At 44.6% G+C, this 15403-nt stretch overlaps 1 protein-coding gene across 1 annotated transcript in view; it reads left to right on the top strand.

Moving 5' to 3' along the window:
- hook3 (hook microtubule-tethering protein 3) overlaps window positions 1-15403 on the top strand; it is a 67703-nt gene that overhangs the window by 13010 nt on the left and 39290 nt on the right. Inside the window, exons 2-6 of the mRNA XM_082960598.1 lie at window positions 13500-13585; window positions 13733-13805; window positions 13916-14099; window positions 14932-14999; window positions 15140-15202. Coding sequence (XP_082816724.1) covers window positions 13500-13585; window positions 13733-13805; window positions 13916-14099; window positions 14932-14999; window positions 15140-15202 — 474 coding nt within the window. The remainder of the gene's footprint in view (window positions 1-13499; window positions 13586-13732; window positions 13806-13915; window positions 14100-14931; window positions 15000-15139; window positions 15203-15403) is intronic.

The raw sequence follows: 15403 nt of genomic DNA, 5'->3' as shown, positions 1-15403 counted from the left end.
TTTGTGGAACTGTTTCATTTTAATAATGACATTTTTGTTTCTCAATCATTGTCACAAGGTTAATTTAAAAAAATCTTCATTAAAATGATACAAATCTAAAAGTCAACTAACACCAGCCTCTGCCATATGAACACATTGATACACCGTGATCTATTGGCAGGAAATGAGCGCATGGAACTCAGCCAAGATTGCAATGAAGCAGTAGGCCTATAACTTCCATTGCTCTTTCACACTGAGAATTAGTGATTTATCAAGGCAGCGATTTGTTGAAACTAGTTTTAATATATTATCTTTCAATGTGTATGTACAAAAACAATACTATCCTACATTTTCTCTCCTGTTCTATTGGTTTTCATATCAACTAACTTTCGTTGTCCAGAAGCCGAAAGGCACAATCCTAGTCATATTAGCAACCCATCCTAGAAAAGACAGGAGCTAGAGGGGTGGAATTGGAATGGCGGAGAGCAGAGAAAAGAAAGGAACCGGAATGGAATGGAGCAGAGAAAAGACGGGAACTGGAATGGAGCAGAGAAAAGACGGGAACTGGAATGGAGCAGAGAAAAGACGGGAACTGGAATGGAGCAGAGAAAAGACGGGAACTGGAATGGAGCAGAGAAAAGATGGGAACTGGAATGGAGCAGAGAAAAGATGGGAACTGGAATGGAGCAGAGAAAAGACGGGAACTGGAATGGAGCAGAGAAAAGACGGGAACTGGAATGGAGCAGAGAAAAGACGGGAACTGGAATGGAGCAGAGAAAAGATGGGAACTGGAATGGAGCAGAGAAAAGATGGGAACTGGAATGGAGCAGAGAAAAGACGGGAACTGAGACCCATATCAGAGTCGGGGCATGACCAGGACCAGACCGCTTTCAAGGGCAACCATGCAACTCTGTGTTTGACGGTATTATCCTTCATCACTTACACTCACCTTCAATTTTAATAGTCTGTCATTAACTTTGACTTTACCTGGGGTATTAGGCCTACCTTTGGGGCCTTTATGTTCCGCTGGGGTCATTCCACTTCAAAAAGCACAAAAAAGTGGATTTTGTCACCCACCATCTCATTTGTTTTGAAATGGTTTCTGTAGTTAGTAACCAAAATTATTTATAATTCCTGAAACATTATTTTGTTTAAATATAATTTGATCACTGAGAAATTAGTCTAGGAACTGATAGCGCCCAAATTGGCCATTTCTTTTACATTATAGGATTCAGATGGTATTCAATAAATATAGTACCCAACATCCGATTTGCACCAAACTTCTTCCTACCAATGAGTTAGACATGAAGAATCCCCCCCTAAAATTGCCAAATTCCACCCATGGATCCCCCAACAAGCAGTATACAGTATCAGTTCGAGCAGGGCGATAAATTGCCTGAATTGATGCGATAACGATAAATAGAACATTTAAGTTTAACATTAATGTTCACCACATTATATTTTTAATTATTATTTTAACTACTACTAGCAGTTTGATGGTTCTATCCATTAATTGTCCCATTTTAACAATCACCCATATTAGCAGACATTTCATTTCAAACTTCACATTTCTCTGTTCCTGTGTAGCTCAGTTGGTAGAGCATGGTGTTTGCAATGCCAGGGTTGTGGGTTCAATTCCCACGGGGGACCACTACGGAGAGAAAAAATTATGAAATGTATGCATTCACTACTGTAAGTCGCTCTGGATAAGAGCGTCTGCTAAATGACTAAAATGTAAAATGTCTCTAATATAGGCTACTTATCGTAATGAACGACATCAGCAAAATGCCTGTGATAAGTGATCGATATGGTCGGTGTCGATAACTATCGATTTATTGTCCCAGCTCTAGTATCAGTTCTCTATGTTTAACAAGTAGTATGAAGCTGTGGCTTGGAGTATTGCTTCTCCATACTATGTATGTATTCCCTGTGAATCTGCTGATTTAAAAAAAAAATAATAATAATAATAATTTTATTATTTTTGGTATTTTTTATTTATTTTTTCCCCCAGTTTGTTCAGAGAAATGTGTAATTGAAGTTTGTTTGCATTTACCATTTGGTGTGAAAATACCAGGTTGACCACAAGATGCCGCTGTTCCTGCTATACCGCCACACTCTTATCCATTTAGCTGTTCTCTCGTGTTTATTAAATCACAACATTTTCCTTTGGAACTTTGGGTAGAAAACAAATAGATTTTGAAAATAAATTGTGTGATTTCATCCTCACATTTCAAGCCAGTCCTCCATGAAAGCAAATCATCTCGTCTTTCTCTCAGACCGCTGCGCCACTCGGGAGCTAAGTTGCGAAGGCACTGCATCTCAGTGCTAGCGGTGTCAATACAGACACAGCCTGGAATCGAACCAGGGTGTCACAACCGGCCGTGATTAGGAGTCCCATAGGGACGGAGCACATATGGCCCAGCGTCGTTAGGGTTTGACCGGGGTAGGCCGTCGTTGTAGTTAAGAATTTGTTCTTAACTGACTTGCCTAGTTAAATAAAAACGGAATGCTTTTTCAACCCAACTCTCCTTGAAAGGGAAAAAGTGGTCGCTGTCTGAAGGCTATCCCTATGTCATTCTCATATATGAAGACTTTTCCTACAAGCCCAAAACTTTTATGGAGAAATGGGCTGGGGGGGTAAAATGTAGTGACAAACTTCATAATATAATTAATTGCGTGACAGTTATATTTTATATCAATAAAATGATCAGGAATCAGCTCTGTATGTAGTGTGATTAGTGACCTTTACCATTAAACCCAGACCGGTAACTTTACCATTAAACCCAGACCGGTAACTTTACCATTAAACCCAGACTGGTAACTTTAACACTGGTCCTCTACCTGATAACACTGGGCCTCTACCTGATAACACTGGGCCTCTACCTGATAACACTGGGCCTCTACCTGATAACACTGGGCCTCTCCCTGATAACACTGGGCCTCTCCCTGATAACACTGGGCCTCTCCCCGATAACACTGGGCCTCTACCCGATAACACTGGGCCTCTCCCCGATAACACTGGGCCTCCTCCTCTACCCGATAACACTGGGCCGCCTCCTCTACCCGATAACACTGGGCCGCCTCCTCTACCCGATAACACTGGGCCGCCTCCTCTACCCGATAACACTGGGCCGCCTCCTCTACCCGATAACACTGGGCCGCCTCCCCTACCCGATAACACTGGGCCGCCTCCCCTACCCGATAACACTGGGCCTCCTCCCCTACCCGATAACACTGGGCCTCCTCCCCTACCCGATAACACTGGGCCGCCTCCTCTACCCGATAACACTGGGCCGCCTCCTCTACCCGATAACACTGGGCCGCCTCCTCTACCCGATAACACTGGGCCTCCTCCCCTACCCGATAACACTGGGCCTCCTCCCCTACCCGATAACACTGGGCCTCCTCCCCTACCCGATAACACTGGGCCTCTACCCGATAACACTGGGCCTCTACCCCCTACCCGATAACACTGGGCCTCTACCCCCTACCCGATAACACTGGGCCTCTACCCCCTACCCGATAACACTGGGCCTCTACCCCCTACCCGATAACACTGGGCCTCCTCCTCTACCCGATAACACTGGGCCTCTCCCTGATAACACTGGGCCTCCTCCCCTACCCGATAACACTGGGCCTCTAAATGTTGTAATCTGAGCCTTTCCCATACTTAGGCCTACACTGAGATGTCCTGTGTTTTCTCATGCCAGTCTGGGACCGTGTGTGTCCCCTCCCCTTCCCTGTAGGTCTCTACTGCAGCATGCCGAACATGACACTTGAGCAATTTCAGGAGTCCCAACTAGCAAGGGACAACTGTTAGTGCTTTTCTGTGGACACACACACACACACACACACACTCTTTCTCTCTCTCTCTCTCTCTCTCTCCCACTTCCCTTCTCCGTCATGTCTTTTTACCACAGCGACGTCGACCCTCTCACAGAGCAGCTTTCAGTTCTGTGGTCCTGTGCTGCAACTAAGTGCTCTACCACAGCCTGTATGAGTGAACCGTTCGTTTCCTTCCTTCCCTGGTAATCGTAGTTATGTAACACACTAACAGGACTGTTTGGGTTCAGCCCCCTGGCCCCCTGGCCCAGTACGTCAGTACTGCTAAAGAGGATATGACAGTGCATTCCAAATAACACCATGTCGGGATGCGTATTCCGTTGCCCATCAGACTGAATTATTGACCTAGCTGTAGCTGTTCTGGTTTTGGCCCGACCGGATCGGGGTTCCCTCCCTGAGCCTGTCGCCAACAGCTGTAGGACGGGCCTGTCATGGGGAGCCTGTAACTCTGAGAAAATACATCGCAGTGGACCTGTTCTGAATAGTAGATCGTACACACACACACATTTTAAACATCTATTTTATTACGACCTAGTCCTAATTCTTACTCTGTAGACAATAGGTTAGGCCTATATCTGTGTGTGTGTGTGTTGACTGGACAGCAGTAAAACACATTTTAAAAAGGAACCTATAAAGTTGTTCTCTGTTGTGCTGTTCTAACCGTTCAGTCTTGCAACAGAGGACATTTAGCAATCCTTTCCGACACTGACAGACCAGTAACCTATCCTCTGTGGTGAGGTCAGTCTGTAGACTATTTATAGATATTTTATTCCACTTTAGTGTGTCTACCCCCTTGACTCATCACAAGTATCGCTTTATACTTTTAATACAAGAGAGCCTAAACTTAGCCTATTAGATTAAATGTTAGTTTCAAAGGGTGGGGGAAAAAAATTCTACTTCTGAGTGGTATTACCGTTTTACTTGTTAGGGATTAACCTACCAGTAGGAGACATTACATTCAGGATAGAGGTGTGTCTGTATTTATGTGACTGTAATTATGGCATTGGTCATGGCGCCTCCATGTCTAGTCAGCTTCTCTGCTGAGATCAGTGTTAAGCCTGACAAGATGGCGCCTCCATGTCTAGTCAGCTTCTCTGCTGAGATCAGTGTTAAGCCTGACAAGATGGCGCCTCCATGTCTGGTCAGCTTCTCTGCTGAGATCAGTGTTAAGCCTGACAAGATGGCGCCTCCATGTCTGGTCAGCTTCTCTGCTGAGATCAGTGTTAAGCCTGACAAGATGGCGCCTCCATGTCTGGTCAGCTTCTCTGCTGAGATCAGTGTTAAGCCTGACAAGATGGCGCCTCCATGTCTGGTCAGCTTCTCTGCTGAGATCAGTGTTAAGCCTGACAAGATGGCGCCTCCATGTCTGGTCAGCTTCTCTGCTGAGATCAGTGTTAAGCCTGACAAGATGGCGCCTCCATGTCTGGTCAGCTTCTCTGCTGAGATCAGTGTTAAGCCTGACAAGATGGCGCCTCCATGTCTGGTCAGCTTCTCTGCTGAGATCAGTGTTAAGCCTGACAAGATGGCGCCTCCATTTCTGGTCAGCTTCTCTGCTGAGATCAGTGTTAAGCCTGACAAGATGGCGCCTCCATGTCTGGTCAGCTTCTCTGCTGAGATCAGTGTTAAGCTTGACAAGATGGCGCTGCAGTGGATAGCAGCTGCTTTACAGGCTCCTGACCAATTCTGCAATTATTTATTTTTTACGCTGATCTTAACTTTTATAATGTCTCCGGCATCATTTCTCATGACGGAAAACAGCTACTGAGCATCAGAACAGAGATCACTAACCTCAATTTGGATGAAGATTTCTACTTCAATGAGTCAGCAGCTCTGGACGTTCTACTTACTCTGGACCACGCCCTAATCTCCGGACCACGCCCTAATCTCCGGACCACCCCCTAATCCCCGGGCCTGCTTACTCTGGACCACCCCCTAATCCCCGGGCCTGCTTACTCGGGACCAGGCCCTAATCCCCGGGCCTGCTTACTCGGGACCAGGCCCTAATCCCCGGGCCTGCTTACTCCGGACCATGCCCTAATCCCCGGACCACGCCCTAATCCCCAGGCCTGCTTACTCTGGACCAGGTCCTAATCCCCGGGCCTGCTTACTCCGGACCATGCCCTAATCCCCGGAACTGCCTAATCCTCGGTCCTGCTTACTCCGGACCACGCACTAATCCCCGGACCTGCCTAATCCCCGGGCCTGTTTACTCTGGACCAGGCCCTAATCCCCCGGACATAGCGGAAGTGACAGCACAAGAGAGGCAGACGAGCCGGCATTCCGACGAGACTACGTTGGCGAGCAAATAAACCACCTCTTATCCTCCGTTATGTTGGCGAACATACAGTCACTAGAGAACAAACTGGAAGAGCTCCGTTCGAGACTATCCTGTCAACGGGACCTGAAGAACTGTTATATTCTGATTCGTAGAGTCGTGGCTGAACAAGGACATATAATATACATCTCCCTGGTTTTTCCATGCATCGTCAAGACCGGACGGCAGCAGGGGTAAGACGAAGGGGGGAGGGGTATATCGCTTTGTTAACAGCTGGAGCGCGATCTCTAATGTTAAGGAAGTCTCAAGTTATTGCTCGCCTGTGTTAGAATACCTCATGATAAACTGCAGACCATACTATCTACCAAGAGTTTATCTATATTTTTCAGAGCTGTCTATTTACCACCACAAACCAATGCTGGCACAAAGACTGCACTCAATGAGCTGCATAGGGCCATAAGCAAACAAGAAAATGCCCTTCTCGTGGCCGGTAATCTTAATTCAGGGAAACTGAAATCTGTTTTTACCTTACTTGTACCAATATGTCACCTGTGCAACTAGAGGCGACAACTCAAGATTACCTTTACTCCACACGAAGAAACACATACAAAATTGCCCTCCCTTTGGCAAATAACTGTTTTTTAGAAATGTTTGCACATTTTTTTTTAGTATAATTACAAATACATTATTTAGATAAGTATTCAGACCCTTTTACTTATAGACTTGAAATTGAGCTCAGGTGCATCATGTTTCCGTTGATCATCCTTGATGTTTCTACAACTTGATTGGAGTCCACCTGTGATAAATTCAATTGATTGGACATGTTTTGGAAAGGAACACACAGTTGACGCTGCATGTCAGAGCAAAAACCAAGCCATGAGGTCGAAGGAATTGTCCGTAGAGCTGTGAGACAGGATTGTGTCAAGGCACAGATCTGGGGAAAGGTACCAACACATTTCGGCAGCATTGAAGGTCCCCAAGAACACAGTGGCCTCCATCATTCTTAAATGGAAGAAGTTTGGAACCACCAAGACTCTTCCTAGAGCTGCCTGGCTGGCCAAACTGTACAATTGGGGGAGAAGGGCCTTGGTCAGGGAGGTGACCAAGACCCTGATGGTCACTCTGACAGAGCTCTAGAGTTCCTCTGTGGAGATGGGAGAACCTTACAGAAGGAAAACCATATCTGCAGCACTCCACCAATCAGGCCTTTATGGTAGTGGCCAGACGGAAGCCACTCCTCAGTAAAAGGCACATGATAGCCCACTTGGAGTTTGCCAAAAGGCATCTAAAGGACTCTCAGACCATGAGAAACAAGATTCTCTGGTCTGATGAAACCAAGATTGAACTCTTTTTGCCTGAATGCCAAGCGTCACGTCTGGAGGAAACCAGGGACAGCTCATCACCTGGCCAATAGCATCCCTACGGTGAAGCATGGCAGCTGCAGGGACTGGGAGAATAGTCAGGTTCGAGGTAAAGATGAATGAAGTAAAGTACAGTGAGCTCCTTAATGAAAACGTGCTCCAGAGTGTGCAGACCTCAGACTGGGGGCGGATGTTCACTTTCCAACAGCACACAGCCAAGACAACTTAGGAGTGGCTTCGGGACAAGTTTCTGAATGTCTTTAAGTGGCCCAGCCAGAGCCCGGACTTGAGCCTTATCAAACATCTCTGGAGACCTGAAAATAGCTGTGCAGCGACACTCCCTATCCAACCTGACAGAGCTTGAGAGGATCTGCAGAGAAGAATGGGAGAAACTCCCCAAATACAGGTGCGCCAAGCTTGTAGCATCATACCAAAGAAGACTGGAGGCTGTAATCACTGCCAAAGGTGCTTCAACCAAGTAATGAGTAAAGGGTCTCAATACTTATATAAAAAATATCACGTTTTACATAAGTTTTTTGCAAACGTATTTTTTTATATTTTATAATAAGGCTGTAGCGTAACAAAATGTCAAAGAAGTGAAGCGGTCTGAGTACTTTAAGAATAAACTATGTGAGAATTATTTTAATTGAGCTCATCACTAAGCTAAGCACCCTGGGACTGAACACCTCTCTTGAACACCTCTCTTTTGCAACTGGATCCTGGAATTCCTGACGGGCTATCCCCAGGTGGGGAAGGTAGGCAACAATACATCCGCCATGCTGACCCTCAACACCACGCACGACTCCAACACTATCATTAAGTTTCCTGACAACACGACTGTGGTAGGGATGATCATCAACAATGATGAGACTGGCTATAGGGAGGTCGTCAGTGACCTGGCAGTGTGGTGTCAGGACAACAACCTCTCCCTCAAAGTCCGCAAGACAAAGGAGATAATCGTGGACTACAGAAAACGGAAGGCAGAGTACACCCCCATCTAAATCGATGGGGCTCTAGTGGAGTTCCTCGGTGTCCACATCACTAAGTAATTAACATGGTCCACACACACCAACACAGTCGTGAAGAAGACACGACAACACCTCTTACCCCCTCACAAGGTTGAAAAGATTTGGCATGGGTCCTCAGATCCTCAAAGTTCTACTGCTGCACCATCGAGAGCATCCTAACCGGCTGCATCACAGCTTGGTATGGCAACGGTTTGGCATCCGACCGCAAGGCGCTACAGAGGGCAGTGCCTACAACCCAATACATTACTGGGGCTGAACTCCCTGCCATCTAGGACTTTTATACCAGGCGGTGTCAGAGGAAAAATGGTCAGAATCCAGCCACCCAAGTCATACTGTTTTCTTTGCTACCAAACGGCACGATTTTACCAAGTTTGGAACCAAGAAGGATCCTGAACAGCTTCTACCCTCGAGCCATAGGACTGCTAAATAACAGAGCATGATGTAAGTGGTAACGATAAATTAATCCAATAGCATAATTATTGTTTGACACGTTCATTTTCTTTCTCGTGTTTCACATAGCCAGCCACGCGGAGTCATGGCACATAGTAGGCTATTTACTGTGCATTGATTGACAACTAAACAGCAAGTGTTAACTAGTTTTATAAAATGTATCAAACTGACAGAATAAAATCGATCTCCTATAGCCCTTTGCCATTCTTAAATCATTCAGCTTGGTTATGTCCATGGTGATCACTTCTGGACAAGGAAACCAAATTATTTCTTAGGTTTCCTAAGACGTCCGGGCTTGCCCCCAGACAGTCTCGTCAGTCGGTGAGAGAGCTGTTCATTTGGCTCCCTAATTTCCATAGGCTACTGGTAGGCCTAGGCTTTGTGGTGATTAGCTGCAGATCAGTTATGAAGACGGTGAATCATCACTGCAGGAACAATAGGGAGGCATAGGTAGAGCCTCATTCTGGTCCAAATATGATAAGTAGGGCCCTCAAGGAATCCAACTTTTTTTTTTTTTTAGTATGGAATCAACAAAATGTTTAATTTATTTATTTGCCCAAGTTTATCTTAAGACATGAACAGAATGCATCAGTGATTCGTATTTTCTACAACTTTTCTGAAGAGGCAACGAGAATTCCCGTCTCAATGTCTACCATTTTGTGTTGCCGTTAGCAATGATGCTAATGAAAACAGTCTTTGGGAAAGCCTTTGTCTACCAAAAGACTCATTCAAATGCCTTTGCTTACCTGTGTTACGTTTTCCAACAAAACTAAAAATGGTGCTCAAACAGAAGGGGGAACTAACATTTTTTGTAAATGTTTTAAATTTACTAACAGTCACTGACCAACAACCAAAATGGAACAGGTGGGGTTTTAGGAAAGACACTCATGGGGGGGTGTCCACTGAAAGTTGACTAGCAACAACAACTGGGACCTAGAAGACACCCATCATGAGCGCCCACTAAATTTACCAAGGAAGAGGCAAACCAAAGAAAAACCCACACCAAACTTAAGACAGGAAGCAAACCCAAAATGTGCCGCAAAACAAAAACAGGGAAATCAGATTTGTCTTTCTAGAAATCAAATGGGGATAGCCAACTAAAGGTGTTGACTCTCCACATCTATCAAGACAGACACACTTAAATAGTACTTGGTCCAGCACAGGTGAAACACCTTCCAACTAACGAGAAGGAAACCAGCACAGGTGTAAGACAAACTAACGAGGTGACACCAATCCTTGACGCTGTATGTGCTAACGAGCTGTATGTGCTAACAAGCTGTATGTGCTAACGAGCTGTATGTGCTAACGAGCTGTATGTGCTAAAGTCCAACCTCAAAACATAAATGGAAAAACCAAAGCCTGTCACACTTTCCCCTTCAGGCAACAAATGTATCCTATATTTTGTTGGACAAGTTTCCTCACCACCAACGAAACAACTATCATTGCACAACATAATCAACTTAAATGCATTGCTACTTAAATGTGTCACATTCTCCAATGTAAACATAGTGTCTACTGGCTGTCGACATTTTTAAATCTAACTTTCAAAATGATTCCACCAATCTTATAACCCCTCAGTGACAAACTCTACCACAAAGTGGCAGAACGACATCAGGATTATTTTCATGAATCCAGTGGGTGTTTGGTTAAAGCTGCAATATTTAACTTTTTGGGAGACCTGGCCAAATTCACATTGACAGATCTATAACATTAATTTCTATCTCATTGAGAGCAAGTCTAAAAAGTGGTAGATCTGTTGTGTGTGTGTGTGCTATTTCTATGCTTCCCATTCTTACGTTTAATTTATGCATCTTTTACTTTAGGTTTTGTACACTAGCTTCAAAAAGCTGGGGGGGGGGGGGAATTGATTATGGAAAATATATTTCACTGCGGTTTAGATGGTACAATGATTCTCTACACTATACTTGCTTGTTTTGCCACTTGGAGTGAAATTAGGTGAACTATTTGAATTTTAGCAATCAGGAAATGGCAGAGCAATTGCTTCATAGTGCATCTTTTAAATGTTAAAGGTTTAATATTCTATATAGATAATAGTCCTGATCATATAGACCAAGACAATAAGTACTAAGACAATATTTAAAAAATAACAATACACTGAATTCATACATTTTAAAGTAATTTATTTTTAATGTATTTCTACACAATAACACAACAAATGTTTCCAATCTGGGAGGTAAACTCAATGAACTGTTCAGTAATTTCGCTGTGTATTTCAGATTGAATCAAAGCATTGAAATGTACCAGAGGCTACTTCAACAAATACCTTTGAACCCTGCCCCAGGGGTGCTGACTGGTTACCCCGTGTTTATAGCCAATCGTTCGTTACTCGTTGTGTATTTATTCTTTGTGTTGTTATTTTTCTATTTCTCTCTACGTTGTTGGGAAGGGCCCGTAAGTAAGCGTTTCACTGTTAGTCTACACCTGTTATTTTCCCACATGCTTGGTAAACAATATTTGATTTGATTTCACTTGATCACATGAGCATGGCCTGCCATGACCAGTAGTGTAAAGTACTTAAGTAAAAATACTTGAAAGTACTACTTAAGTAGTTTTTTAGGGTATCTCTACTTTACTATTTTATATTTTTGCCAACTTTTACTTCACTACATTCCTAAAGAAAATAATATATTTTTTGCTCCATACATTTTCCCTGACACCCAAAAGTACTCGTTACATTTTGACAGGAAAATGGTCCAATTTACAAACTTATCAAGAGAACATCCCTGGTCATCCCTACTGCCTCTGATCTGGAGGACTCACTAAACAGAGAACATCCTTGGTCATCTCTACTGCCTCTGATCTGGAGGACTCACTAAACAGAGAACATCCCTGGTCATCTCTACTGCCTCTGATCTGGTGGACTCACTAAACAGAGAACATCCCTGGTCATCCCTACTGCCTCTGATCTGGTGGACTCACTAAACAGAGAACATCCCTGGTCATCACTACTGCCTCTGATCTGGAGGACTCACTAAACACACATTCTTCATTGGTAAATTATGTCTGAGCGTTGGAGTGTGCCCCTGGCTATCCGTCAATATAAATTATAATTTTTTTTTAAATAATACCATCTGGTTTGCTTAATGTTTTATACTTTTTCTTTTTGATACATAAGTACATTTTATTAATTTCATTTACTTTTGATACTTCAGTATATTTAAAACCAAATACTTTTAGTTTTACTCAAGTAGTATTTTTACTGGGTGACTTTTACTTGATTCATTTTCTATTTATGTAACTTTGGTTTTACTGAGTAAGAAAAAGTACTCCATTTTCAACCACTGGACATGACATCCTATCTGACAGAGCAGCCGAGCCACAAGCACGTCACAGGCACATCGACAGGGAGTTTATCAACTCTACTCTGCAGTCACATTCCTCTAATTACTTGAGCTGGCGTCACATGACCTGATGCTCTGAGATGGAAACTCATTTTGCCCTCCATTATTTCAACACCAAGTCAGTGGAGAGCCTGTGAAACCATATTGCTACCAGGCAGACAGGCAGGCAGGAGCCAAGTAGACAGACAGACAGACAGACAGACAGGAGCCAAGTAGACAGACAGACAGGAGCCAAGTAGACAGACAGACAGGAGCCAAATAGACAGAGCGAGAGAAGGGGTGAACGAGTGGGAGAGGACAGGAGAGTAGACTCACAGCTGTGTTTTTCTAGGACTCCGCAGAGGGCTGTGCAGCCATCTACCGAAGGAGGTGGAAGGAAGGAACAAGATCACGTGACACCTCCGTCTGAGGGGGGTGTTTAGACTGGCAACACTGCTGCGTCTGGTTCATGTGAAGGACATTGACAACTATTTATGTGTGTGTGTGTGTGTGTGTGTGTGAGAGAGAGAGATCTTTCACTCATTTCCTGTGAAAGTCAGAGTAGCCTCAAGGGTCAAACTAATCGTTTGTAGAGCTCTGTTCCATTTTTGCAAAGGAAGTTGGGAATGTACAGTGGCCAAGTTTAAGGCTATGTGAGGAATGAATAGGGGTGAGGGCTGGGTGTCAAGTAATGATGGTATCTCTTATTTTATAATAAAAAGTTTTAAAAAATGTACCCCTTTTTTCTCCCAAATTTCGCGCTATCGAATTGGTAGTTACAGTCTTGTTCATCGCTGCAACTCCCCGTACGGACTCGGGAGAGGCGAAGGTCGAGAGCCGTACGTCCTCCGAAACACGACCCAGCCAAGCCGCACTGCTTCTTGATACAATGCCCACTTAACCCGTAAGCCAACAGCACCAATGTGTCGGAGGAAATACTGTACACCTGGTGACCGTGTCAGCGTGCACTGCGCCCGGTACGCCACAGGAGTCGCTAGTGTGCGATGGGACAAGGATATCCCTGCCGGCCAAACCCTCCCCTAACTCGGACGACGCTGGGCCAATTGTGTGCCGCCCCTTGGGTCTCGCGGTCACGGCCGGCTGGACTCGAACCCAGAATCTCTAGTGGCACAGCTAAGTGTGGGTATCTCTGTAATATGTCATAGCAGGAAATTATTGTTTTTCTAAATTGTCCTTTTTTTTTTTTTTTTTTCATCTCTAGATCCAAACGTTTGGATTGGAGGCACCATGCAAAACAGTGGAAGATCTCACAAGTGGGGTTGTCATGGCCCAGGCCCTACAGAAAATGTAAGTGTCCATTTTTATACATATATATTTTGTTTACTTTTTAACTGCTGGAAATGAGTTTTGTGAAACCATCAAGCCAGGTGCTGTGGCCAGGCTTTGTGGCTGTGTCTTTCTCCTGTATGTAACCACTTACTTTCTCTTCTCCAGAGACATTGTGTATTTCACTGACAACTGGATCAGTAGGATCAAGCCTGAGGTGGGAGATAACTGGCGGCTCAAGGTATGATGATGGTGGTTTTAATACACTGTCTTTATGTGTTGCTGCCATCTGCTCTAAAGCCCTTGTCATTGCCACAGTCCCAATGTCACATCTTCCCTTCTCCTTTTCAGATCAGTAATCTAAAGAAGGTGTTGAAAGGTATACTGGACTACAACCAGGAGGTCCTTCAACAGCAGATCAACGACTTCACCCTGCCAGACATCAACCTGATAGGAGAACACTCAGACGCTGCAGAGCTGGGCAGGATGCTACAACTCATACTAGGCTGTGCTGTCAACTGTGAGCAGAAACAAGGTCTGTCCTGTCCTGTCTGACTCTAGCATCTCTGTCTGTCTGTCCGTCCGTTCGTCCGTCCGCTCAGCATGGGCTAGGCTGTCTTTATAGGCTGTCTTTATAGGCTGTGCTGTCAACTGTGAGCAGAAACAAGGTCTGTCTGGTCTGTCTGACTCTAGCGTCTGTCTGTCTGACTCTAGCGTCTGTCTGTCTGACTCTAGCATCTGTCTGTCTGTCTCTTGCGTCTGTCTGTCTGACTCTAGCGTCTGTCTGTCTGTCTCTTGCGTCTGTCTGTCTGACTCTAGCGTCTGTCTGTCTGTCTCTTGCGTCTGTCTGTCTGTCTCTTGCGTCTGTCTGTCTGACTCTAGCGTCTGTCTGGTCTGTCTGACTCTAGCGTCTGTCTGTCTGTCCTAGGCTGTCTCTGTTGTGTCTCTGAAGAAGCGCTCAAGATTGTTACTATTGGTTGTTATTGGGCACGGCCCGGTCCTCGAGCCTGGACGGGGCACGGCCCGGTCCTCGAGTCTAAACCTGGTGTGTTCAACTCTTTCCCGACAAGGTCCGGAGCCGGCTGGTTTTCTGTTCTACATGATCATTGATTGCACCCACCTGGTTTCCCAGGTCTAAATCAGTCCCTGATTAGAGGGGAACAATGGAAAAAAATGTGGTGGAACTGGCTTGGAGGTCCAGAGTTCAGTTGAGGATGTGTTTTACGATGAGAGGCTTCCAGTCTATGTGTAACATTCCTCTCACGGCTTCGTCACGGTCAGTTGTTGTCATGGTGTATCTGAGCTTCTTAGACTGAACATGTAGTCATTCACTCTGTCTCTCTCTCTCTCTCTCTCTGCCCTTCTAGAAAACATCCAGACCATAATGATGCTGGAGGAATCGGTTCAACATGTTGTCATGACAGCCATTCAAGAGGTAGGCCTTTTTTGTAAAACATTTGAAAGGACTTTGTGCTTTACTCGAGATGCATTTCCTGCATCGTCATATGACACGTACCACACCGTGTGTTGTACCTGATGATGTCACACCGTGTGTGTTGTCTCCGTGTTTTGTAGCTGATGAGCAAAGAGTGTCCAGTTATTGGAGGAAATGAATCGTACGCTGACATCGATAGACAGGTAAGATGTTACGATGTTCCAGAGAATTTTTTTTTTTTCTTTTAATCTTAATACAGCGGCTAGAAAAAGTATGTGAAGCCTTTGAAAAAGGGTTCTGTGATCTCATCTTCACAGTCTGCTTAAACTAATAACACACAAGGTATTGTATTTTTCTCGTCTATATTGAATACATCATTTAAACATTCACAGTGTAGGTTGGGA

Source organism: Salmo salar, chromosome 13, assembly GCF_965601325.2.
Source record: "Salmo salar chromosome 13, fSalSal1, whole genome shotgun sequence".
Lineage (NCBI taxonomy): Eukaryota > Metazoa > Chordata > Actinopteri > Salmoniformes > Salmonidae > Salmo > Salmo salar.
Note: the sequence above shows the minus strand (reverse complement) of the source record. Positions and strands in the feature narration are given on the sequence as shown.